Source organism: Osmerus mordax, chromosome 26, assembly GCF_038355195.1.
Source record: "Osmerus mordax isolate fOsmMor3 chromosome 26, fOsmMor3.pri, whole genome shotgun sequence".
In the NCBI taxonomy this organism is placed as follows: Eukaryota; Metazoa; Chordata; class Actinopteri; order Osmeriformes; family Osmeridae; genus Osmerus; species Osmerus mordax.
The window spans coordinates 404,540-429,298 of record NC_090075.1 but is presented as its reverse complement, the minus strand read 5'-3'; the positions used below and the strand labels follow the sequence as shown (position 1 = coordinate 429,298).

The 24,759-nt window shown below is 50.0% G+C and overlaps 1 protein-coding gene across 2 annotated transcripts in view; it reads right to left on the bottom strand.

Annotated features, from left to right (window-relative positions):
* Positions 1-24,503, bottom strand: part of farp2 (FERM, RhoGEF and pleckstrin domain protein 2) — a 27,570-nt gene extending 3,067 nt beyond the window's left edge. For both annotated transcript variants that reach the window (XM_067229475.1, XM_067229476.1), the window contains exons 1-23: positions 24,399-24,503; positions 23,108-23,339; positions 17,020-17,124; positions 15,978-16,020; positions 15,795-15,873; positions 15,591-15,688; positions 15,276-15,390; positions 13,504-13,651; positions 13,114-13,209; positions 12,326-12,489; positions 11,991-12,059; positions 11,837-11,894; positions 11,409-11,688; positions 3,965-4,146; positions 3,549-3,638; positions 2,985-3,118; positions 2,657-2,738; positions 2,100-2,337; positions 1,589-1,719; positions 1,287-1,355; positions 1,036-1,125; positions 416-498; positions 213-331 (exon numbers count right to left, since the gene is read on the bottom strand). In XM_067229475.1, the coding sequence (XP_067085576.1) occupies positions 213-331; positions 416-498; positions 1,036-1,125; positions 1,287-1,355; positions 1,589-1,719; positions 2,100-2,337; positions 2,657-2,738; positions 2,985-3,118; positions 3,549-3,638; positions 3,965-4,146; positions 11,409-11,688; positions 11,837-11,894; positions 11,991-12,059; positions 12,326-12,489; positions 13,114-13,209; positions 13,504-13,651; positions 15,276-15,390; positions 15,591-15,688; positions 15,795-15,873; positions 15,978-16,020; positions 17,020-17,124; positions 23,108-23,308 (2,674 nt within the window). In that variant the 5' untranslated portion in view covers positions 23,309-23,339; positions 24,399-24,503. The remainder of the gene's footprint in view (positions 1-212; positions 332-415; positions 499-1,035; positions 1,126-1,286; positions 1,356-1,588; positions 1,720-2,099; positions 2,338-2,656; positions 2,739-2,984; positions 3,119-3,548; positions 3,639-3,964; positions 4,147-11,408; positions 11,689-11,836; positions 11,895-11,990; positions 12,060-12,325; positions 12,490-13,113; positions 13,210-13,503; positions 13,652-15,275; positions 15,391-15,590; positions 15,689-15,794; positions 15,874-15,977; positions 16,021-17,019; positions 17,125-23,107; positions 23,340-24,398) is intronic.
* Positions 24,504-24,759: the final 256 nt, after the last annotated feature.

The following is a 24,759-nucleotide window of genomic DNA, read 5'->3' as shown; positions in this document are numbered from 1 at the left end:
TAAAGTGAAGAAGCTCCCATTCAATGTAGAGTGTGTGTCTGAGAATGTGTGACTGTGAGAGTGTGTGTGTAAGTAAGTGAGAGTGTGTGTGTGTGTGTGAGAGAGAGCGTGTGCGAGTGTGTGAGAGAGTGTGTGTGAGAGAGTTTGTGTGTGTGAGAGAGCATGTGGGTGTGTGTGTGTGTGTGTGGGGGGGGGGGGCACAGGGAGCTTACTGTTGGAGCGGTCGTAGACAGCATGGTCCAGCACAACGTCTCCCTTCTCCAGGGCCTTCCCTGCCCGGTCGATGGCCTGGTTCAGATCCTCGATCCACTTAGACATCTCCACCCTGGAGCTGAAACCAGACAGACAGGGTCACCAGGGAGACTGGGTGAGAGAGACAGACAGAGAGAGTAGTAACAGTGCTGTGAGTACATACCTAGCTGCCACCACGATGGTCCTTTGGGCAGAGTAGATGGTGAAGCAGTGAGGAACTGACCACTCGTTCTCACTCTCCTCCACCTGAAGGAGACACAACACTGAGCCCAGGGAACCCCACAATAGCCTCTACTGGGGTCAACGGCCTCTACTGGGGTCAACGGCCTCTACTGGGGACAACAGCCTCTAATGGGGACAACAGCCTCTACTGGGGACAACAGCCTCTAATGTGGACAACAGCCTCTAATGTGGACAACAGCCTCTAATGGGGACAACAGCCTCTAATGGGGACAACAGCCTCTAATGGGGACAACAGCCTCTACTGGGGACAACAGCAATGGGGGGGGGGGGAGAGGGTGGGCAGTACTCACCGGAGCATCCAGCACAATGAGCTGCAGCCGTGAGTGAACCAAGCAGAGAGACACATTACACACAATCACCCCCACACCTTCCCTGTCCTCCCCCACACGCCCTGTCCCCCCCCACACGCCCTGTCCCCCCCCACACCTTCCCTGTCCCCCCCACACGCCCTGTCACCCCCCACACGCCCTCTCACTCACCATCACACACCCCCTCTCACAGGCAAAGGTCACCAGAGGTTAAAGGTCAGTTTGTACTCACAATCATGCCGTGTAGGGGCAGCTGGCCGTGAACCTTGAACTGGTTGGTTGCTGTGACACCCTTGCTCGTGTACAGGAGCATGTCTGAGAACTGGAGGGAAACACAGCTTGAGACACTGAGCGGCTTCCAGGTGGACAGCTCGGGTGGGCGGCTTCCTGGAACAACTCCTACATGAGCTACACTGCTGAGGATGGAAGGGTCTGCAGAGCCCAGCAGCAGCTGGTCAGGCTGGGTCAGCAGGGTCTACTCACCAGGAAGAACATCCTCTGCTGCAGTCCTTTCTTGGTGAGCTTGTACAGGCAGCCCTCTCGAATAAACTCCTGGAAAAACACAGCACTCTCATCAGTCACAGTCCAGCCAAGACACAGCTGCTCTCAGCAGCGCCCCCTGGGTCCCCTGGGTGCTGCCCCCACCCTGCCCTCTGGGGGCTCCTGGGTGCTGCACCCACCCTGCCCTCTGGGGGCTCCTGGGTGCTGCACCCACCCTGCCCTCTGGGGGCCCCTGGGTGCTGCCCCCACCCTGCCCTCTGGGGGCTCCTGGGTGCTGCACCCACCCTGCCCGGTGCCGTCAGGTTGTCGATGCCGATCAGGTCCCTCTGCAGCTCTGTCAGCTTCTGGAAGTTCTCCAGACGCACCAGGCTGCCCTGGAGCTGGGCCGCCATGTCTGCTACCTCCTCCAGAGCCTCTGAACACACACAGGCACGCACACACACACACACACACACACACAGAGATTAGTATATTTCAAGGCTTCTCAACAGAAAATAACAGTTGCTTTCCATAAACATAATCCTTCACCCAAGGAGATAAAATAAATGGGTCGGCTTCTGAAACATTTCATGTAATATTGTCATAAATAATATTTAAACTGTGTAAAGCAGACATAGATGTAAAGCCCTATACAGTGATGCTACGCTGGTGGTATAACACACAGCCCAGACAACAATGTGTGACTGCTCCTCTAACACAGAGACACGTTCATCTCTCTCTCTCTGCTCTTACAGAGTGTGTGTGTGTGTGTGTGTGTGTGTAGCCACAGTCAGGAGCCCCCAGAAGCAGTCTGACCTTTGCAGTCGTCGTGGTCGGGGTGCTCTGGGGGGTAGTGCGCCCAGAGGCGCTGCAGGATCAGCTGGTAGTGCATGAGGCGCTGGATGGGCTTCAGCAGGAAGGTGTTGAGGGGCAGGTAGCACACCTTCTGCAGCTCAAACTCCTTGTACACTGTCTCCAGCTTCTTCAGCCTCTTGGAGGCCTTCTCCAGCTCCGTCAGAACCTCATCATGCTTTTGCAAGTAGCTGGTGAACTCCTGCTGGGCCAACGCAGCAGGGGGGAACATCACTGTAGTGTAACTAACCCTCACAACCCTCCTGACTGCTGCTCCACTCACCAAACCAGACTATAGTCTAGTCTGCAGTCTACACATCTAGTCTCCAGACTGCTGGTGTGGTCTCACCTTCAGAGCACATCTAGTCTCCAGACTGCTGGTGTGGTCTCACCTTCAGAGCACATCTAGTCTCTAGACTGCTGGTGTGGTCTCACCTTCAGAGCACATCTAGTCTCTAGACTGCTGGTGTGGTCTCACCTTCAGAGCACATCTAGTCTCCAGACTGCTGGTGTGGTCTCACCTTCAGAGCACTCATGTTCCTCAGCATGACGTCTCCGATCCTCTGGTAGTCTCCCTTCACGTGAGCGTTAGAGCGCCCCTCCCTGGACACACGCACACAATATCACTCATTTCCCCCCAAGGAACTGGGTGTTACCCAGGAAACAATATCTTTACATAATACAGATCACGCAAAACTTAACCTGAACTGTACTGGAGTTCAATGAACTCTGTATGTAGCTTCAGGCAGTCTGCTAAAAGACTGAAGGTAAACAGTGTTGGGGCAGGGTGACAGTGTTGGGGCAGGGTGACAGTGTTGGGGCAGGGTGTGGCAGTGTTGGGGTACTGACCAGAGAGCCAGCCTCTGGTCTATCTCCTTGAGGAAGTCTCTGTGGAACTCGTAGATAGGGTCGATGTTGGAGAACAGCAGGGTCATCAGGCCCTCCGGCATGGCGTTCTCTTTGATGACAGCACTGCGGAACCACTGGTACCACACACACACACAACATTAACACACACACACAGAACATTAACACACACACAACATTACCACACACACACACAGAACATTACCACACACACACACACACACACACACAGAACATTACCACACACACGCACACACAGAACATTACCACACACACGCACACACAGAACATTAACACACACACGCACAGAACATTAACACACACACGCACAGAACATTAACACACACACACACACACACAGAACATTAACACACACACACACAGAACATTACCACACACACGCACAGAACATTACCACACACACACACACACACACACACACACACACACACACACACAGAACATTAACACACACATAACATTAACACACACCACACACACACAAAACATTACCACACACACACACACAGCAGAACACAAACTCACCACGGTGATGACCTCTAGGTCCTTCAGGTAGGTCCGCTCTGTGGTCAGAATCTCCTTGGCGATGAAGTAGGCCTTATCAGTGGGGTAGCGCTGGAGGGGAGAGAGTTTAAAACATCAACACTGACCTAACTGAATCAGTAACATTCCTCCCAGAACAACGGCTAAACTACAGAAGAAATGTGAAAAAAGTGCTAAATTACTTAGTGCTAGAAAAAAATAAGGCATTTACAGAAAGTTTATGAACGGATTGTTTAATAAAAGCATGGTCGTCTCTTCTTAAACGTCACAATCAGGCCACCAGAACCTAGAGAACTATCCACCCATCCTAGCCCTCCACCTCCCCCCACAGCCTTCCAGACATCTGGGACCAGGGCTGTTCTGGCCCAGCCTGGGCTGAGAGTCACAGGGTGGTGTACCTTCCTCCTGCCCTCCTCATCCTCGTCTAGCCTGGCGGTGCCCACCTCACTCAGGATGGGGCTCTGCAGGGGCGAGGGCCCCTGACCAGGCAGGCTGAGGGTGGACATCTGGAAGGAGGGAGACAGGCAGAGGGGGTCCTTGGAGGGGAACGGTGAGAGCTGGGGACTGTCCATGGAGGAGCCTGGAGAGAGAGAGAAGGGCAGGAAGGAGGGGGAGAAATAGACAGAAGGAGAGAGAAAGCCAGAGAAGGGGGAGAGAGGGTGGAAGACACATAGGGAGGGAGAGAGAGGGAGAGACAGAGAGGGAGAAAGATAAGATAAGAATGTAATCATCATTGGAAACAAGCAGAGAATGTTGTAACAGTGTCCAAGTTCCCCCCCTCGCTTCACTGGCTTTATAAAAAGAGTTTCTTCCCAGCAGAGGCCAGTGACAAAGAGGACAGGGTTAGGTATCAACAAGGCCAACAAGCCTCTGAGACACACAGGAGCACAAACTGGAGAAACCTGCTCCTACTACCTCTCTCTCTGGAAAGAGGGTGGAACACGCAGGCAACAACAAGAGCAGAGAAGAGGAAGATGGATGCATTCATGGAAAACATGAAAACATGCGCTGGCAGAGAGCCAAGCAGGAGGATCTGGGTAAAGAGGGCTGTGCCCATCCGTCATTATATCAGAATATTTATCTTAATCTGGAGACTCGCCCGCAGACAGGTCTACCTTTACATCGTGCTAACTGCAGTTATGACAAACTACCCAAGACACCTGGATCCAGTGGGCTAGGGAACACACAGGGCGTTGTCCGGCCGGCTTAATGGGTTCATCACACACTGTTTCACACCCACACACACGCTGGGGGAAAGGAGGGAGGAGGGAAGGGCAAAACTAACACTGGCTCCACATTCACAGCCACTGTTTTCAGAGTTGTTTTCCTCCAGCATTAGGAGCTGGATCACTGGACTCTAGTTTAATGTGAAGCTGATTATAAACAACTGACTGCTTGTGCAGCAGTCCTCACAGCTCACTTCTGAAAGGTTCGACTTTCCGCTCAGCCCCGGGAAGACAGCTGTTTTTCTCTTTCTCACGAGAAAAGAAAAAAAAGAAAGAAAGAAGGAAGAATGGGATGACAATCTGGGGTTGGGGGAGAGAGAGAGAGAGAGAGAAAAAAAGATTTAGCGAGCAAAAAGAAGGCTACTCCTTCGACCCGGAAACAATTCCCTGAGTGGCTTATCAGGAATGCCTCTGGCCGTGGTTACTGTTTAACTGCAGCGGCCCACGAGGGACAACAGAGGGAGGAGGAGGGGGAGCCCTGCCTGGAGGGGAGGGGGGGGGAGGAAGGGGTGCCCTGCCTGGAGGGGGGGAGGGGGTGCCCTGCCTGGAGGGGGTGCCCTGCCTGGAGGGGAGGGGGGGGGAGCCCTGCCTGGAGGGGAAGGGGGGGGGGGAGCCCTGCCTGGAGGGGAGGGGGGGGGGAGCCCTGCCTGGAGGGGAGGGGGGGGGGGAGGGGGTGCTTAGGAAGGACTTGGCAGGGAGCCAATCCAAACAGGGAACACACTCTAGGAGGTGCCCCGCCTCCAACACCACACAGCAGCCTGGTGTTCTCCTGTTGCATCTGCAGGCTGGGAGGCTCTGAGGCTGGAAGGGTCTGAGGGTGGGAGGCTCTGAGGCTGGGAGGCTCTGAGGCTGGGAGGCTCTGAGGCTGGGAGGCTCTGAGGCTGGGAGGCTCTGAGGGTGGAGGGTCTGAGGGTGGAGGGTCTGAGGCTGGGAGGCTCTGAGGCTGGCATGGTCTGAGGCTGGGAGGCTCTGAGGCTGGGAGGCTCTGAGGCTGGAGGGTCTGAGGCTGGAGGGTTTATCGTAGTGCTCTGAAACGGTTGTCAGCTCTTCACAGACACAGGGTCGTTCAACCTGCTGTTTGTCTTCAGATAGAAGCCTCACACACACACAGGAGACACCCAAATGAAGGACTGTGTCTCTAGGTCTGATACAAATGGAAGTAGTTACACGAACTAAGCTGAACATGATGTGAATATCAAAGGTCTTATCTAATACAATGACTAATACACTGACTCTAATACACTGCCAAGGGTTTGTTAGGGTTAGATTAGGTGAAGTCCAACATCTCTAGCATGCAGTAAACCACATCTAGCACTCTGCCTTAACTCCTGGTGACGTTGTCGTCTGGGTTAAGTCTGTCATAAGACAATGTTTCTGTAGGTTGTCAGATATCCAGTGAAGGGTAAAAACTAATTCCCTTGGGCAACATTTTACATGCCATGTAAGGTAATTTATTCACACCTTCCTTGATTCATTGGATTTTGGTGTCTAAAAATAATTTTAAGTCTGACATTCGAGGTACCCAAAAGTAATTACTTTATTCTTGAGGGGAAAAAGAAAAGAACATACAAACATCAGTTACACTGTTTATAATCAGGAAGGAAACAGGCTCATCAGGACGTAAGGTTACTTGGTTTTGAGGCCAGGGTGTAGCTGATTAGTGAGTTAAACTAGACATGACTGTGCACACCAGGCAGGTGGATGAGACCATGACCAGCACAGCTACAAGGCTGGTTTAGAGACGTGTTACCAGGTGACGGCAGCAACCAGGAAGATTTTGGGCAGCTTCCCTGGAGCCCAAACAGCCTGATTTTAGCACTGAAGGCAACTTCAAAAGGAAAACTCTACTGAAAGTACCATGATGTTCAGGACCAGCTGGATCGTGTCCAGGCAGCTGTCTTACTGTGAGTTTACAGCAGGGCCCTCCCCTAACCCCTCCCCTCACCTTTGTTCAAAACCAAAACAGAAGAGGTGAATGACATTCAGCCGCCATTTTGGACTTTTAAACAAAGAACACTTATTTGGAAATGACCTTCCATCCTACTGGCAGAAAGGCTGGGAGAACTGTGGGTTTCAAACTGATCCATGGAGATCAAAAAGGAATACACTGACCAAATAAAAATGACAAGTATATTACAAAGCACAGAAAGCAATTTAAAGACAATTGCTGCAGGTAAATAAACTTCAGAGTCAGCATAAGAGTATATATATATATGATGTAATAAGTGCAAAGAGAAGAGCTTGCTTTGCAAAAAGCCAAGTGAAATCTGCCCCCAGGGGAATTCAAGCCGGTTCAAATGACAGGAAATTAAAACTGGACTCGGGGAGTCAAAATTGCTCTGGAAGGAAATGACGTCAGCGCAGTGGAGAAACTCTGCTGCCTGTGTTTATTCCAAAACTGCATCAGGACCTCGTGTACCATGGCACTTAGTCAAATGTTCCTCTCAATCCATGTTCCTGACCAGAAACCCAACCAAAACTCCAGACTGCTGACTCTGTGGTCTGGAAGTCAGGCTAAGCTATCAAGTCTACGCACGTAAACGTTACAGACCACAACCGCAAAAACACTCCATTTATCAAGTAATATGTAAAAATAGACACAAAGAATAATCTCAAATTCCAGCTCGCATTAAAGTGTCGACATCTAAAATGTACAAAGGCCCAGCTGCTGAAGTTCTGACTTGGAGCCAGGAACAGGGCTGCACGTGGGTCCCACTGCACCTTGCAGGAGCTAGCTAGCAGGAAGCTAGCTAGCAGGAAGCTAGCTAGCAGGAAGCTAGCTAGCAGGAAGCTAGCTAACAGGAGCTAGCGAGAACAGGTGCTAGCAGGAACAGGAGCTAGCAGGAACAGGAGCTAGCAGGAACAGGAGCTAGCAGGAACAGGAGCTAGCAGGAACAGCTAGGAACAAGCTTGTAAACGCTACTTAAGGTACTAAAGTTAATCTCATGTAGAAAACAATGTAAAGACCTTGAGTCTTCTGTACAAAAGATACAAAATATTAAAGATTAGTCATGCATTAGTCAGTTTAAACAGTATATTGATGATACATTTTGCAAATTATGTTGAAAAGTTAAATGCAATGCGTCTCTGCCTTAGTGAATGCTACTCTACTTTGTGTATAGCAGTCTAGACCAGCCATTCCCAACCTTTTCCACTTTGCGGCTCACTTCTTGCATAGCTCAAATGCTTCCCGACACATCCCCACTTAATTCTCGTTTATCACACGTTTAACAACACCACTCCTAACGTGTTACATTATCCATAGGGAACAAATATGGCAGACCAATTATTTATGTACAGAGTTAACATTAACCACTAGCAAGCAAGCTGCCAGACAATTGAGTACATTATAATGTAGCAAAAAATTGTAAGCTAGCTAGCCTAGCTAACGTTACTGCTCAAAATTACATTGTTGATTGTCATTTTGGGAAGGCAACCCGAACTCGGTAAAAAACTGCATTTTGAGTTTGGACTACCGTAAAGGCTCGCTACCGGAACATTTTGACCTGGATTTTGCAATATGCGGAAGTGACGAGTGCATAGGGGATAGAAGTGGCCGCATGCAAGTAAGGCGGAAATGTCTGTCAACATGCCAAGCGTAACTATTGACGTTTCGGTCATAATGAATTAAAGGCAAAATTTCATTTTTAAATTAGTACAAATTTAACTAATCATTTACCAACAGTATATATATAAGTATTTTGATATTTAGTCATACTTTAGTTGTTTTCATTGGTTTGGCGGCCCACCTGTATTAACCTAGCGGACCACATGTTGGGAATCACTGGTCTAGAACAAGGGGGAGTCAGTCAAGGGGGAGTCAGCTAAGCGGTTAGGGAATCAGGATAGTAATCTGAAGGTTGCCAGGCCGTGCCAAATGGTGTTGTGTCCTTAGGCAAGGCACTTCACCCTACTTGCCTCGGGGGAATGTCCCTGTACTTACTGTAAATCAGTAAGTCTATTGACTGCTGTGATGTTTCCTTACTGACTCACCTACATTTGTTACTCAACGCTACACTGACTCTGAAAAAAAAAAAAAGATCAAATCCAGATTTCATGCACATCATTTTTTTTCCTTAATATATTTATATATTTTTACATATCGAACACACCCTTTCCTAATCACTACCATAGTCCTACTAAAGGCTGATTTTGCAAGGCACCATGTTCAGACTAGGTGACAGATCACCAGCAGATGTCACTGAGGACACCATGTTGAAGACAGCAGCTGTGAAGCCTGCACCTAACCCCGTCTGATGAACACCAGCACCTAACCCCGTCTGATGAACACCAGCACCTAACCCCGTCTGATGAACACCAGCACCTAACCCCGTCTGATGAACATCAGCACCTAACCCCGTCTGATGAACATCAGCACCTAACCCCGTCTGATGAACATCAGCACCTAACCCCGTCTGATGAACACCAGCACCTAACCCCGTCTGATGAACACCAGCACCTAACCCCGTCTGATGAACACCAGCACCTAACCCCGTCGGATGAACATCAGCACCTAACCCCGTCGGATGAACATCAGCACCTAACCCCGTCGGATGAACATCAGCACCTAACCCTGTCGGATGAACACCAGACTGCATTTGGTTTCTTCCCCTGAGATCTGAGTGGTGTGAAAATAATTAACTGATTCAACACAATAATGTCATGAATTTCACAGATCAACAGCTACTATTATTTGAAATACAGCTGGGTCCAAAGATCTGACACCCCTTTGAACTAAGATTGAACTTTTCACTCATGTTAATGTTTTCATTTTGAATAATCATTGAAAATTGAAATTGCATCCGAAACAAATGCAAAATAGAAGTATCTTGATTAGCGGTCTCAGACTTTTGGACCGTACCAAAATAAATGCTTTGTTAGTCAAATGTAAGTACTATATTACGATTAAAAGTGCGGTTAAATGTGACATTAAGTCATCGGTTACTTCCTACAGTAACTGAAGTTTACATAAGGACATTTAGTGGGTTGAATTCTAACTCTAAATCATCTTCAGCAAGTACTAGAAAAATAACACTTCAGCTGTTAGAAAACTTCATGGTAGTTATACCATCACTAAAATGTACCTTAAATATTAAATCCTTACCAACAAGAAAACAACAACAAACCTTGTCTAATCACAGGAAGCAGAAGCCCAATCAAGTTATACCGAGAAGCAGATTTATAAAAGAGATTCAAGAAATGTTACGCCAATTAAATATTCATTACAATCTTCAATTCTAATGAAGTGCTGTTGTGTAGGCAGCCACGTCCCCTAACCCCTGACCCTGACCCTGACCCATAACCCTGACCCTAACCCTGACCCTGACCCTAACCCTAACCCATAACCCTGACCCTGACCCTGACCCTAACCCTGACCCTAACCCTGACCCATAACCCCTGACCCTGACCCCGACCCCTGACCCTGACCCTAACCCTAACCCTAACCCTGTGTAGGCAGCCACGTCCCATAACCCTGACCCTAACCCTAACCCTGACCCTGACCCTGACCCTAACCCTAACCCTAACCATCCCATCCACAACACTCTCCATTTACTGGTCTCCATCACAGACCAGCCTGGTCATGAACCCACTGACGACACAGCAGGTCTGGAGACACACCTGGACCAGCAGAGGGATCAAAGTGGCTCTGAAGATTAAAGATAAAAGCCAGCGTCCTGGTGTTAACCAGTGACAGGCTCCTGGATCGGAACCAGATGAACAACACACAACCTGTCAGAGACAAGCCCCCCCCTGCCCCTTTCTACATGTTAATATGGGGGCCGGTGGGGGGGTCCCCCAGGGCGAGGGCCTGCAGGTTGTGGCACTGCAGCAGGAAGCCCTCAGCCCCCCCCAGGGGGTTGCTGTAGAACAGGTTCTGCTCGGGGGGCAGGCCCCCGTCGGAGCCCCAGTCGGAGTCAGAGTCGGCGCTGGCCTCGGTGGCGGTGGGCGGGTAGCTGAGCTGCTCCAGCTGCTCCAGCAAGTCGCTGAACTGCAGCGCCGCGCTGCCCTCCGACCGCACCGAGCACGCCGGGAAGTTGACCATGGAGCTGGCCTCCGAGGGGGCGTCGGAGCCGGGCAGGAGCAGACAGGACGCGTCAGGGCCGCCGCCGTAAGACTCCCCTGCGGAGCTCAGCCCCAGCTGGTCCAGAGAGCTGCAGGACGAGCGGTTATTGGCCAGAGAGCTGGTCTCGGAGCGGGGGCAGCAGGGGAAGGGATCGGCCAGGTCCTCAGGACTCCGGCACGGCCCCCTGGGGTCTCCGTAAACAAACCTGGGGGCCCCTGTCCCCCGCAGCCCGCAGGCGTAGGCCTCGGCCCCCCCCCCATAGAAGGACATCTCTGTGGGGTCGTCATCTATGAACTCCTCTGTCACCTGGAGAGGAGAGGGGGGGAGGCAGAACACGAGCTTCTGACCAGCACGAAGGATCTCTGCCTCAAACGCCTCCGATGTAAGAAATCCTTTCCTCTCCCCCCCTCCCCCTCCTCCACCCACATAAAACCCGCCCCCCCCCCCTCCCCCCTTGCTCAGTGCCGCTGTGGGGGGGCAGAATTTGGGAGGGGCTACTCTCTACACACACAGACGGGTGGAGGAGGGCTGCAGCCCTGCTACTGGGGGCACCTTGGACAGCAGGGGGGGGCGGGGGGGCCTTGACATGGTCCTCCTTCGGGGGGCTGGAGGGCCTGGCAGACTGCGGGGGCTGAGGCTGCTGGGGAGCTGGAGGCTGGCTGGGGCCAAGGCCGTGGCCGGGGCCAAGCCTGGGGCTGGTGCCGAGGCTGGGGCCGGGGCTGTGCTGGGGCTGGAAGCGGGCTGGGGAGCTGGACAGGTGCATGGAGTGGAAGGAGACCGATCCGGAGGCAGGGGAGCCTGGCATCCGGAGGCTGTCATTGAACGACAAACTCTAAATAAGACACGGGAGACACAAGAAAGGAGAGGGAGAAAAGGAGAGGAGAGGGAGATGAGAGAAAGCGAGAGAGAAGATATTCATTAGTTTCCAAAGGTAATGGCACTGACCATCCCTCAGAGCTGGTTCATGAAACAGTTCTTACCTGTTTCTGCACATCTGAAGCCAGCGAGCGTGCAGACATCCTCACCTTGCTGTTCCTCCTGCAGAGACACAACACTTATTACGCTGCCAAAAGAGGGAAGAGACATGGACACAACATGCCATACCCGTCCCTGCATGAGAAGCACCACACACACCTCTGGTATGGTGTTCTCCTGGCTCCACTCTCCCTCACGTACTCCACCAGCTGCTTCTGGGTCCTCCCACTAGCAGGACACACCAGGAGTCAAACACACACAACCACAAAGGACCACACAAAGCAACATTAAAGAGTGTTTATGTGGTTGTGTACAGTGTGTATGTGGTTGTATACAGAGTGTGTATGTGGTTGTGTACCGTGTGTATGTGGTTGTGTACAGTGTGTATGTGGTTGTATACAGAGTGTGTATGTGATTGTGTACAGTGTGTATGTGGTTGTATACAGAGTGTGTATGTGGTTGTGTAAAGGCTCCTGCACAGCGAGCATGAGCACCTGTATCTGAAGGAGGAGCCTCTGCTGAAGAAGATGGCCCGTGCCTTGGGCTGCGGCTGGTCCAACAGGCGAAAGAAGGAGTGGTGTTCCACACAGTTCTTCCAGAAGATCTTGCACTGGTCTCGGCTGGCCATCATGAACTCCAGGGTGTCCTGGTGGGGGCCCTGGAGAACAACCAGATTGACCTTAACTATAACTATATATATTATAACTATAACATCTAACACATCTCCAAGCTCTGGCTTGATCTGCTCCAGACACTCTTAGTAAAAACCTTTTTGAATTTTTTTTGTCAACCTTTCAAAAATGTTGTCAAAAATGTTAGTTGCGAAGCATGCAAGTTACGCATTTTCAACTCATAATGCACGTGATAGTTTTAGTCTTTCTATAATGGAGCTATACAGTCTCTGACATGTCTGTGTCATGTAATAGATCCTCGCATGTAGGAATGTGTTATAGTGTCTCGTGTCATGAAGTTTTCCCGCCGGCGCCAACTTGTTCTTGCAGTTATCCCAACTTTACTCTCTTTTGGATTTAGCCGACATTGGCAATATCATCTGTGAGGTTTAGAGTGGAATTTAGTGAGAAAATGTTTCTTAATGCGCCGAAACCTGGGCAAACATTTTTTATTTATTTTTTTGGACAAGTACATTTAGCTGTTGGACAAGTAAAACATCTGTCTCACTTTCCTGAAGGACAATGTCACACCCTGGGTCAGATCTTCACTTGATTCATATTAGTGAATCAAGTACACATGGATGTTTGGTGGGGCTGAATACAATACTCACATGAACCTCTGGGTGGAGCTTGATCAGGAATCGTTTCCTCTTGAAGCTCAGCTTGCGAATCTTAGACCAGTTGAAGGTGTTTATTTTGGTGTTGCCCTGAGGGAGGGGAAGTTGCCAGAGAAAAGATAAGCAGCCAGTCAGACGAGGACTTTGATACACTCTCTTACGAGGAGGTGTGTGTGTGTACACACGTGTGTATTAGTGTATGTGGCTTTGATACACACCTATGAGAGAGTGTGTGTGCACGTGTTTGATACACACCTATGACAGAGAGTGTGTGTGCACGTGTTTGATACACACCTATGAGAGAGTGTGTGTGCACGTGTTTGATACACTCCCTTATAAATTGATAGAATGTTTATTTGATACAATGGAGGACGTCTGAGTCACCTGGAACACCTGCAGTCCCAGGTGAGCCACGGCCAGACTGATCCTGGTGCCCTCCCGGTCAGCGGCAGGATGCAGGCGCACTCCGTACATCTCAAGCTTGCGAGCGATCTCCAGGACCTGGAAGTCGGACTCAGCAGGAGTCTGGCCTCTGAGGGACACAGCAGGATCAGGATTCATGAGATATGAACCTTCAGACAGAAGGTCCTTCAACTGGGCCCTCCAACCTTGCTCCAGCAGAACCACTATTCAGTAGACCTGATTCTGTTTTTCAACCAGCTGCTATTAGATGGAGGTGTGCTACACTGGAGTCCAACAGGAGGGTCCTCACCAGGAACAGAGCTAAGGAGGTCTGTGGGCACGGCTCCTCAGGGTGTGTGTGTACGTGTGGAGAGGGGGAGGGTCTATCAAGACCTCAAAGAAATCCATCTGTTTGCCTGTTTTATCCACACACCTCATAATAAGAGGATATCCCAGGCTGGAAATTTTTTCTTCCAGTTTGAGGAACCTAAGCTGCTACCTCATCAACGTGGTCTAATTTTACTCATCCTTTAATCAGGGGAAATCTCCTTAGTGGCCTCTCTCTCTCCCTCCCCCTCCCCCCCTCTCTCCCTACCTCCCTCCCCCTCCCCCTCCCCTCCCTCCCCCCCTCCCTCCCTCCCTCCCTTGCCCCTGCCCCACCCTCCCCGGTCCATCCCCCCCTGCCCCTCCCTCCCCCCTTGCCCCTCCCTCCCCTGTCCCACTGGCCGTATGGTCTGAGACTTGGATTAGGAAAAGGTGCCACAGAAACAGCTTGCCTGCCCTGTCCTGTTTACCCCAGCCCTGCCCTGCCCTACTCCACCCAGCCCAGCCCTACCCAGCCTGGGGAAGGAGCAGTCCTTCAGGCTGCCTACTGTACCAGTCCTCTGCCAGGCTGAAGAGGAAGCAGCCATTCAGAGAGGGAGCCACTAAAGCAGGGGACAATAGCGTTTGAACAGGGGAGCTGATTGTGGGAAAGTGCAGTGAGTGGTTTTGTGAAAGCACCAGATTACCATTAACAGCACAGCCCTGACTCCACGCCAGCCCTCCTCAATACGGACGGTCACAGTTGTCTGATAAATCTCTCACGTCTCCACCAGAAGGTTTTACACTAATCCCAACGTTTAGCCCACATTCCCACCAAGTTCTTGCAAACAAGCAGCACTTGTGTCTGTGTGTGTTACGCTCTGAACAGACACCAAACAACAGGGGCTGGAGGACCCGGATGAAGGGACCACAGTCTTAGTTCATCCAGTGGAACATTCCACAGAACGGTAACATTAAATCACATCCCTGTCCCTGAGAGATGCGAGTCACAGACACAGTGAAGAGATTCCTGAGGAGAACTGCCTCTTCACAGAGGTCGCACTTTAGGGGGTGGAGGGAGGAACAAGTACTAGGTCTTAGATGGTAGGAGAGAGGAAGGAGAGCGAGTTAGAGGAAGACAATGAGAGGAGGAGAGAGTGAAAGGGAGAGGAGGAGAGAGATATAGACAAGAGGAGGAGAGAGACAGGTGGAGGAGAGACAGGAGGAGAGAGAGAAAGGAGGAGGAGAGACAGGAGGAGAGAGAGACAGGAGGAGGAGAGAGATAGGTGGAGGAGAGAGACAGGTGGAGGAGAGACAGTAGGAGAGAGAGGGCGAGGAGAGAGACAGGTGGAGGAGAGACAGGAGGAGGAGAGACAGGTGGAGGAGAGACAGGAGGAGGAGAGAAACAGGTGGAGGAGAGACAGTAGGAGAGAGAGGGCGAGGAGACTCACAGGTGCCTGCTGTGCAGTTCTATGATCCTGTCCTGGACTTTGTCCTGGTACGGCAGCAGCTTGTTCACACGCAGGAAATCCCTGTCGGCCATGTCATCAAAGTCCCCTATCTCCGCTGCCAGGGACGAACACAACGTGTGTGTGTATGAGAGAGAGAGAGAGAGAGAGAGAGAGTGTATGTGTGTGAGAGAGAGTGTGTGTGTGTGAGAAACAGGGAGGGATAAGAAGGATAACCGACAATCATTCATCAATGTAATCAGACAGGACTTATTATTGTGTGTGTGTGTGGGAGTCAACAGGTTAAAGCAGACGTACACTGCAGCAGGTGGGAGGCCAGGAGGGCTCCTGTGTTCTCTGTGCAGCTCAGCCGGCCGTCTGTCAGGTCCCTCTTCACCTGCAGGGAGAACAGGTACCTGGGGGGGAGAGGGGGCTCAGACGGCGTCTGGACCCTCCAGACTCACACAAGAAGTAGTGCAGCTGAGGAGGAAGTGACCTCACAGTGTCAGTGTTGAGGCATACCTGGTGTACTCTTCTTGCAGCTGACCAGGGTCTGGAGGGAAGAACTTGACAGACAGCCGGAAGAGAGTGTTCCCTGGTCCTGAAACGTGCATACACAGACAATACTCACACACACTCTCAGTTTGTCCTTGGGTCAAATAATACCTGCTTACTGTGACAGGAGTGACGCTGGTGCAAACTTACTTCTGACTTGTTTCATCAGCAGCTTATTGAGCTCCAACCAAACCTGAACGCAGCAGAGGTAGAGGTGAGAACCCTTCAGTTTAATCCACACATCCCAAACCAAGGACAAACTATACAGCTCTGTTCCCAGAAGGCTCCTCCCTCCCCCTCCCCCTGCTCCTCCTTAACATCTGGGCCTGATTGAGGAATGCGCTCCTCCATCGCTCCACCTTCTCTTCCCTCAGATCAGCACAGCTCTGAGCAGCACAGCTCAGATCAGCACAGCTCTGAGCAGCACAGCTCTGAGCAGCACAGCTCTCAGCAGCACAGCTCTGAGCAGCACAGCTCAGATCAGCACAGCTCAGATCAGCACAGCTCTGAGCAGCACAGCTCTGAGCAGCACAGTTCTGAGCAGCACAGCTCTGAGCAGCACAGCTCTGAGCAGCACAGCTCTGAGCAGACAGTTGTCTGTTGTCTAACTCCCCACGGACAGAGATCGCAGGTAGCTAAAACATGTCTTCTTTTTCACATAACTGGGTCAAAGACAACATGAGCCACTTGGGCCAGTCCTAACAGCAGCCCCCAGCAGTTTAACAGAGTTACAAGACACCTATTGGAAAGTCAAGATAGAATTAAATGATTTGGTGGTGGTGATGGTTTTCTGTCAAGTACATATTGACTTTCAAACCAGCTTAGAAGTGATCCCGCTGTCCCTGGACGGCGGCTAGATGTCGTAAACCTCACAGACATCTGAAATGTGTCTTGAAGTCGCCTCTGCTCTCTTTCAGCTGGTCATGTGACTGTTTCATATCTGACCGGTATTCCTGTCTGAAGAGCTACAGCATGGTGTCTTAATCCACCATGATCTGCTTGCTTCAGTTCCAGGTAAGTTTCTGGAACATCATGTTCTTACATTTTTATTTGGTTGCTTACACCAGACAAGTTTAAATCCATACTCCTTAAAGTCGAAGGCAAACCTCTGAAGTCCAGCTGTACATGACCTCTCTGTCTCCTCCCAAAGCTGACATTACAGACCACCGTCTTTCTGAACAGGAGTACCTACCCAGTTCATCTGCATGTTCTGGAACTCCAGGCCAAAGTAATCACTCTCAATGATGTTGCATCTCCGGAACACCTCAGAATGAAGGGTCTGTCCATCCACCTTCGACTACAGAGAGACAGGAAGTGACATCAGCTCATATTTCACAACATGGAAGGACATGCATTCAGCAGAGCCTGAATTCCCTGTGACCCCCTCTGCAATTTTCTAACCACCTTCCCAATCAGCTTGTTCCTGTTTGAGTAGAGACAGATTTGTGGCTGTCAAAGGGGCGAAACACATAGTTCATGTGACTGTTTCTGTCTCTAAATGATTCCCTTGACTGTTTTGACAGTCTTGGTGTTGGTCTGATGGCATGGTACCTTGACATGGCACTAGGTCCTTAGTTTGGGCTGTTTGTGCCAAACAAACAGCTGAACTGGTGTGTTTCTTCTGCATGACCAGCATGGGAATGAGCGCGGGAGTCACAGGGAGGGGAAAGATCTGGAGAAGTTTACCTTAGCTACGCTGTGGGGTTTGTTTTCACTAAACCCCGGGCTAATTACTACGTGCTAGGGAACACAAGGCATTTTGGGTTTGGATTCCGAGCCTGTGACTGCCAGAGAAAATTATAGAGGCAGACATCTGTTAGTAATGTAAAATTGTATTTTTAAAAAACGCATTAAAAAAGGACTGGTTTGCTTTGGCAAAACTGAAGCAAATGTCTGGTGATGACTCGCGATAGAGATCCATCTCAGCTGTATGTGAAGGCTGTGTGTTTAGGCATGTTGCTGGTACACTGTGTGTTTACGCATGTTGCTGGTACACTGTGTGTTTACGCATGTTGCTGGTACACTGTGTGTTTACGCATGTTGCTGGTACACTGTGTTTACGCATGTTGCTGGTACACTGTGTTTACGCATGTTGCTGGTACACTGTGTTTACGCATGTTGCTGGTACACTGTGTTTACGCATGTTGCTGGTACACTGTGTGTTTATGCATGTTGCTGGTACACTGTGTTTACGCATGTTGCTGGTACACTGTGTTTACGCATGTTGCTGGTACACTGTGTGTTTATGCATGTTGCTGGTACACTGTGTTTACGCATGTTGCTGGTACACTGTGTTTACGCATGTGGCTGGTACACTGTGTGTTTACGCATGTGGCTGGTACACTGTGTGTTTACGCATGTGGCTGGTACACTTGCATGCATGTCCAGCTAAGACCCTCATTTGTTTCCACCAGATGTTGAAAGTCAGAAGTGAATTCCGGAACTCCAAACATGGTTACCATGGTTACAGTACAGGCTAATCCACAGAACAACACCAGAAGTCTCCATTAACTCTTGTCTTTGGATTACAGGACTGAATCTGAAACACACAAGTGGACCCCTGCTGTCTGGGTTAACCATCAACCATCTACAGGACTGTCTCACCAGGGAGGGAGAGACCTGCTTTGACTGGAAACTGATACTTAGAACCTCCCTCCCTCCTCAACAGTCCCAGTTCTGACCTTCTCTCCTCTGCTGTGATTGCTCCCAGACAGGATAAGGTATACTAGCACCCAGACATTCAGGGCTCAGATTAACCCCTCAGTGTCCCAACAGCCTCTCTAATGAGCATTTCATACCCTTCTCGTGGTTTATTGCTTTAATAATATATCAGTCCCACCACAATACTACTACACAATACTATACTAAAGGCAAGCACACACAATGAGAGTGCTGGGATAACCCTACCCCCAGGGCCGTGCTGACAGACCCATTCACTCAGATGCAGGCCTTTAGAAGTGGCCTGTTCAGCAACAACACTGAAGGGGGGTGAACAAGTCTCTAATCTCAGCTCTTGTCTATTATCACTTCCTGACTTCCTAGACCTGGTTTGTTACACTGACAGTGTGGTCAGGGGGCTAGGCAGCACCCACGGTCTGCTCTGGGAGGCCAGGTAAGGGGTCACCAACCAGCCCAGCGCTGCTGCAGGGGAACGGCCAGGGGAACGGCCAGGGGAACGGCCAGGGGAACGGCCGGGGGGAAAATGTGATTTCTTTATTTGATTTGACAAATCACATCCCAGAGGAAGCAGAATTAGTGATGGTTGAGAATACAAGCTGCCCAGTATAGAGGCAGGGAGGTGTGGCTGGTGGCTGCCCAGTGCAGAGGCAGGGAGGCAGGGAGGTGTGGCTGGTGGCTGCCCAGTGCAGAGGCAGGGAGGCAGGGAGGCAGGGAGGTGTGGGTGGTTGCTGCCCAGTGCAGAGGCAGGGAGGCAGGGAGGTGTGGCTGGTAGAATGCCTCACTCAAGCAACAAGGATGACTTATCCCATCAGATCAACGACCAGTCTTTCCAGTTACACTCAGTCATTTTGTTAGATTAATGGTTGCGTGTGGCGGGTTAGCCTGCAGGGCGCACAGCCGAGACCGACGGCCAGGGACTAAAGCATGCGCTCCAGAAACAACGGCTGTTTAAGTGAAGATTAAAGCCAACACTGGGATCCCTTCAGGGAGAGGCACACTATGTTTGACCACACGGCTTGTTCAAGTGACAAGAGCTTTTTTTGCAATGCAGTACACAGCGTCAGTAGTGTTGCTATGCAGTACACAGCGTCAGTAGTGTTGCTATGCAGTACACAGCGTCAGTAGTGTTGCTATGCAGTTCACAGCGTCAGTAGTGTTGCTATGCAGTACACAGCGTCAGTAGTGTTGCTATGCAGTACACAGCGTCAGTAGTGTTGCTATGCAGTACACAGCGTCAGTAGTGTTGCTATGCAGTTCACAGCGTCAGTAGTATTGCTATGCAGTACACAGCGTCAGTAGTGTTGCTATGCAGTACACAGCGTCAGTAGTGTTGCTATGCAGTACACAGCGTCAGTAGTGTTGCTATGCAGTACACAGCGTCAGTAGTTAGTCTGCCTGCTCATCAGATCAGCCCTGTCTAGCTCTGTCCGTCACATAAAGGGTTAACAGTTTAAAGGCCAGTCGTCGAAATTCCTTGGCAAAACTTCCTGTGGGGATTCACCAAGGAGGGGGCCGAACTCCTGATTCCTGAGTCTCCCCCCCCTCCCCTCCTTCCCTCCCCTCCCCCCACATCAGCCCCCCCAAACACACTCTCCCCTCCCCCCACTATCCCCTCCCCCCTCCTTTCCACCCAGGCCTGAAACTCAACATCAGTCACACAAACTGTTCTTTTAAACACCCGAGGCTGGCCCCCCTCCCCCTCCAATTGGTTGGTTGTCAACCTTGCTATTTATGTGCTTGTTTGCTGAGGCTGAGCAAGGCTTGCTCTGCCTCTGGATAAAGAGGCCTGTGTTCAGCCCCCTGCCTCTTGTCCAGCAGCCACAAGGCTGGACTGTCTGCTGTGGCTGGTGTGGGCACGCCGGGGCCCATCAGAGGCCTACCTCCAGAGAGAGGCCTGCCTCCAGAGAGGGGCCTGCCTCCAGAGAGGGGCCTGCCTCCAGAGAGGCCGGTCTCCAGCCTGCTGCCTCACTGGCTACCTGAGGCTCTGACTCGGCCTCTCTTATGTCAGAGGAACTTCTGTTTGTGCAGATCAGCAGAGATGCGTCAGTGACATCACACCTTCCTAACTTCCCTCTGAGCGCCAGCCTCCCTCTGAGGGCCAGCCTCCCTCTGAGCGCCAGCCTCCCTCTGAGCGCCAGCCTCCCTCTGAGGGCCAGCCTCTCTCTGAGGGCCAGCCTCCCTCTGAGGGCCAGCCTCTCTCTGAGCGCCAGCCTCTCTCTGAGCGCCAGCCTCCCTCTGCAGGACTCGTCCTGAGAGCTCCTCAATACATCAGGAAGAACCATTCAGAGGGATGAATGTGCTATGCACCCAAGTGTGTGGAGGGGGCAACGTTTGTTGAAGGCCACAGCCATTTGAAACATTCAACACTGCAATTTTGTGTCTATTTTTGCATTCAGCAAAAACACAGAGATAACATGACAGGCCAGGAAGCCAAACGTAAGTGCAGTACGACATCTGTACTGCTTACTCAACACGCACTACCTCCACTGTCCCCACTGCCCCCAAAGAAACGTCACGCCAAAACGTCACGCCAAAACATAAGCAGAAGCGCCACATCAGTACCGTGCTAGCAGTTTGCAGAGGTGCTGTTTGCAGCGGTGCTGTTTGCAGCGGTGCTGTTTGCAGCGATGCTGTTTGCAGCAGAGCTGTTTGCAGCGATGCTGTTTGCAGCGGTGCTGTTTGCAGCAGTGCTGTTTGGTGCAGGGTGGTGTTTACTGGAGGGTTAAAGGGCAGGGTGGTGTCTACTGGAGGGTTAAAGGGCAGGGTGGTGTTTACTGGAGGGTTAAAGGGCAGGGTGGTGTCTACTGGAGGGCTAAAGGGCAGGGTGGTGTCTACTGGAGGGTTAAAGGGCAGGGTGGTGTTTACTGGAGGGCTAAAGGGCAGGGTGGTGTCTACTGGAGGGTTAAAGGGCAGGATGGTGTTTACTGGAGGGTTAAAGGGCAGGGTGGTGTTTACTGGAGGGTTAAAGGGCAGGGTGGTGTCTACTGGAGGGTTCAGGGTTTGAGGGCTTTCTCCATCAGACGTCAAACACTATTAAAGTTTGATGGGCTGAAAAGTGTTTCATTTTTCATCTTTCAGCACAAAAATTCACTTTTTCCTGAACAGGAAAATACTTTACTAGATAGAAACAGACAACCCAAGTTAGACTGCCAACTGCAGAAATGTTGTTGTCAGGCAGGAAGACAACATATGGTCCATAAGATTATGAAAGGCGCTGCAGCAGTGGCTCTCGACCCTGCAGCCTGGGCCATTATTGTTATGGCTGCCGCAGGATTTAGGTCAGACCAGCTGTTGGGACCATAGCTCACACAGGCAATAGATCTGTTATCGTATCAACAAACCCAATTCCATAACGGAGCAAAACAAAACAGCGCGTCAAATCAGTGTATTCATTAATGCCCTCCCTGGTGTTCAAACTATACTGGGACATGTGCAGTCCCTTCAGAACAAGCAGGAAGTCTGGCTGATTTAGTGACTTCCTCATCACTTCCTATTAGCCTTGTGAATGAGGTTCTGGAACTTTTCGGCCACAAGGCTGACATACAACAGACATACATATGACAGACAGACGACAGACAGACATATGTCAGACAGATGTCATCTCTACTGTCTCATGTACATAAACCAGCAGTGATGACAAACTAAAACTTCATACAAAACAAGACAAAGATATTTGCTTCAGGATTTAATTCCATCTGCTGACTGATATTTTAATTAAAGTTAAACATTTTAAGTTAGACATTTTAAGGGAGGGCAGAACCTATCTCAGAAACACTTAAACAGTTTCCCCCTTTCATCAGAATGGCTCATTATTAGAGGAGTAGCTGTGAGGAGACTGCAGTGGACAGGGTCTGCATCATGACACGGTACGCCACCAGACCCGCTTCACCGCCCCCTGTGCTGCAGCCCTGCTCTCCCCTGCTGCTACACGTCTGAATAACCTCAACTCAGACAGCAGCAGAACCTTCAAGGATTCTAAGAATCTCCAAGTGTTCAATGTTCTAGAACATCACACAGTATTCCTCAAGTGACTGATAATGTGCTTCTCATCTAAAATAGTGAACCAAACAGCTAACTACACACTGCAGAGGCTAAACAAAACAAGACACTCAAGACAGGGCTGTAATCCTAAATACTTGACTCTAAACATTGCATGACACATCCACACATGTTCAAATGTTTAAAGGTTTTCTCCTGGTTATAAATGATTTTCCAGTTGGTTTTACTGTAAACCTACACACACACAAACACACACACCACGCCCATCTCACAGGCACAGCCAGGAATATAGTGCCATGGTAAATTACACTAGGTGGCCCACAGTAAGCAGTCTTAAAGAGGAAGGGATTTGAGGACCAAAGCCATGTGGCAGCTGTCAGTAACCACGACGACACGCACACCCTGCTCCCAGAGCACACAGCGTCAGGAACATACAGGCCTTTCCCACACCCCAAAACAATTATCCAAATGGTTGAAATGCAATCTTTTATTTCATCCACTAACCAAAATAAAAGGAACAGATTACTATGGATTATCTTTAAACTAGACACTAGGAATGGCCATCACCAGTAAGTAATATTGGGATATCCCTGGAAACTCACCTCCAGGTCATAGAATTCCTGGGTGTCATCGAGCCCCTGAACACGTATCTGTAGCCCTCTCCCCTGACCCTTGACCCCGCTGCCCAGGGCAGCACTGAGGCTCTGGCCGGGTTCCAGGGTGCTGATCCCAGCGTTGAACTGGGCCCCCAGACGTGTCCCCGGGGTCTGCAGGGCCCGGTACGAGCCCTCAATCTCGCCCATCCCGGCTCTGGCAAACCAGCCACTAACTCTCCTGCAAAACAAATTCAGTCGTCAGGTAATGTCAGTTAAGGGCAGATCATTGCAAGGTTCTCAGACAACTGCAAGAAGTTACTAGTCCTGACAGGTACATTTCTGTGAAGACTGAGAAATACAAACAAACATTGTTGCAAAGATTACATTTGCCAACATAACAGGTATCTTCAACAACTGACACTATGACTAGTAGGTTACCAATCTAGCCGTTTCACTCAGGTTGACCACCGAGTTTGGACACAAACTGAAGAGCAATTTGCATCAAATAATTTGCTGAAGAGTAAAACGGGCTAAATAAGCGCTCCTTATTTCTGTACTGTACTATTCCTGATTTGCTTATTTCTGCACTGTACTATTCCTGATTTGCTTATTTCTGTTGGCAGGAGTCTGTGGTAGACTAGTGCAGTAGGCTATGTGGCAGGAGACCAGTAGATGTGGCACTAATCATCCCAAAATGACATCTTGTATAACAAGTACAGCCTGGACTAGAGGGTTTGCGCACCGTCACCTACGGTCCACATATCTAAACTAAGGACATGAACCTTAAGGAAAATAATGACATTAACATTCCAGTATAAGCCCTGTGCCTATGGCTAATTACATACATTTAAATTACCTGAACATCACAATTACTTGCACCCTGATTACACAGACCATTCTGTACCGTCTACAAAAGTAAGTTACAATTAGCATTTTGCGAAACTGAAGAAAACATGAATGAGAGCTCTTCTTCAGATCTGCAACATTCGACGGTGACGTGCAACAAGTAGTGTGGCCAAGGTAAACTAGCCTAAATCTTGGAGGAAATTGATTGATTAAAATGGTTCATTGGTAAGGTAAAATACAACTTATTCTGGGAAAACCAAAGATATACCAAGAATTAACCAAATATTTGAATAATTACAAAGTTTCTAGCCGAAAAGAAACTATCGACATGGAAAAGTATTGAAGCGCCTTGCATAACCTTAACCCTGATAAAATGAAGTTTCTGCATTTTCTATATAAATAGTTCACACTGTATCGGTTTCTTGCAAGAAAGACAAAGTTGTTACCATACCTTCTCTTTTGCTCTCGAAATACTTGAACTCAATATTGAGTATGTCCCATGGCCGTCGTGAAAAGAGCGCAGATAACCTAGCCACAAGTTAAATTCGTTTCCTACACCCTGGCCGCCCTGCGGTTCTCGACAGCAAAGACCTCACTCCTTAGCACAGCACAGCTATGAGAGGATTACGTTCAGCACAGTCACATGACACTCCGTCACCTTGTTAAAACAAAACGAAAGTTTTAACTGTGTCATTGGACAAGACTGTGATTCGCTTTACCATTGGTTCAGGTTGCACCACCAACTTAACCTACCGTTGGTGATGGTTGAATTATTTTATTAACCGTTTGGTTAAAATACTTTTTTATACTGG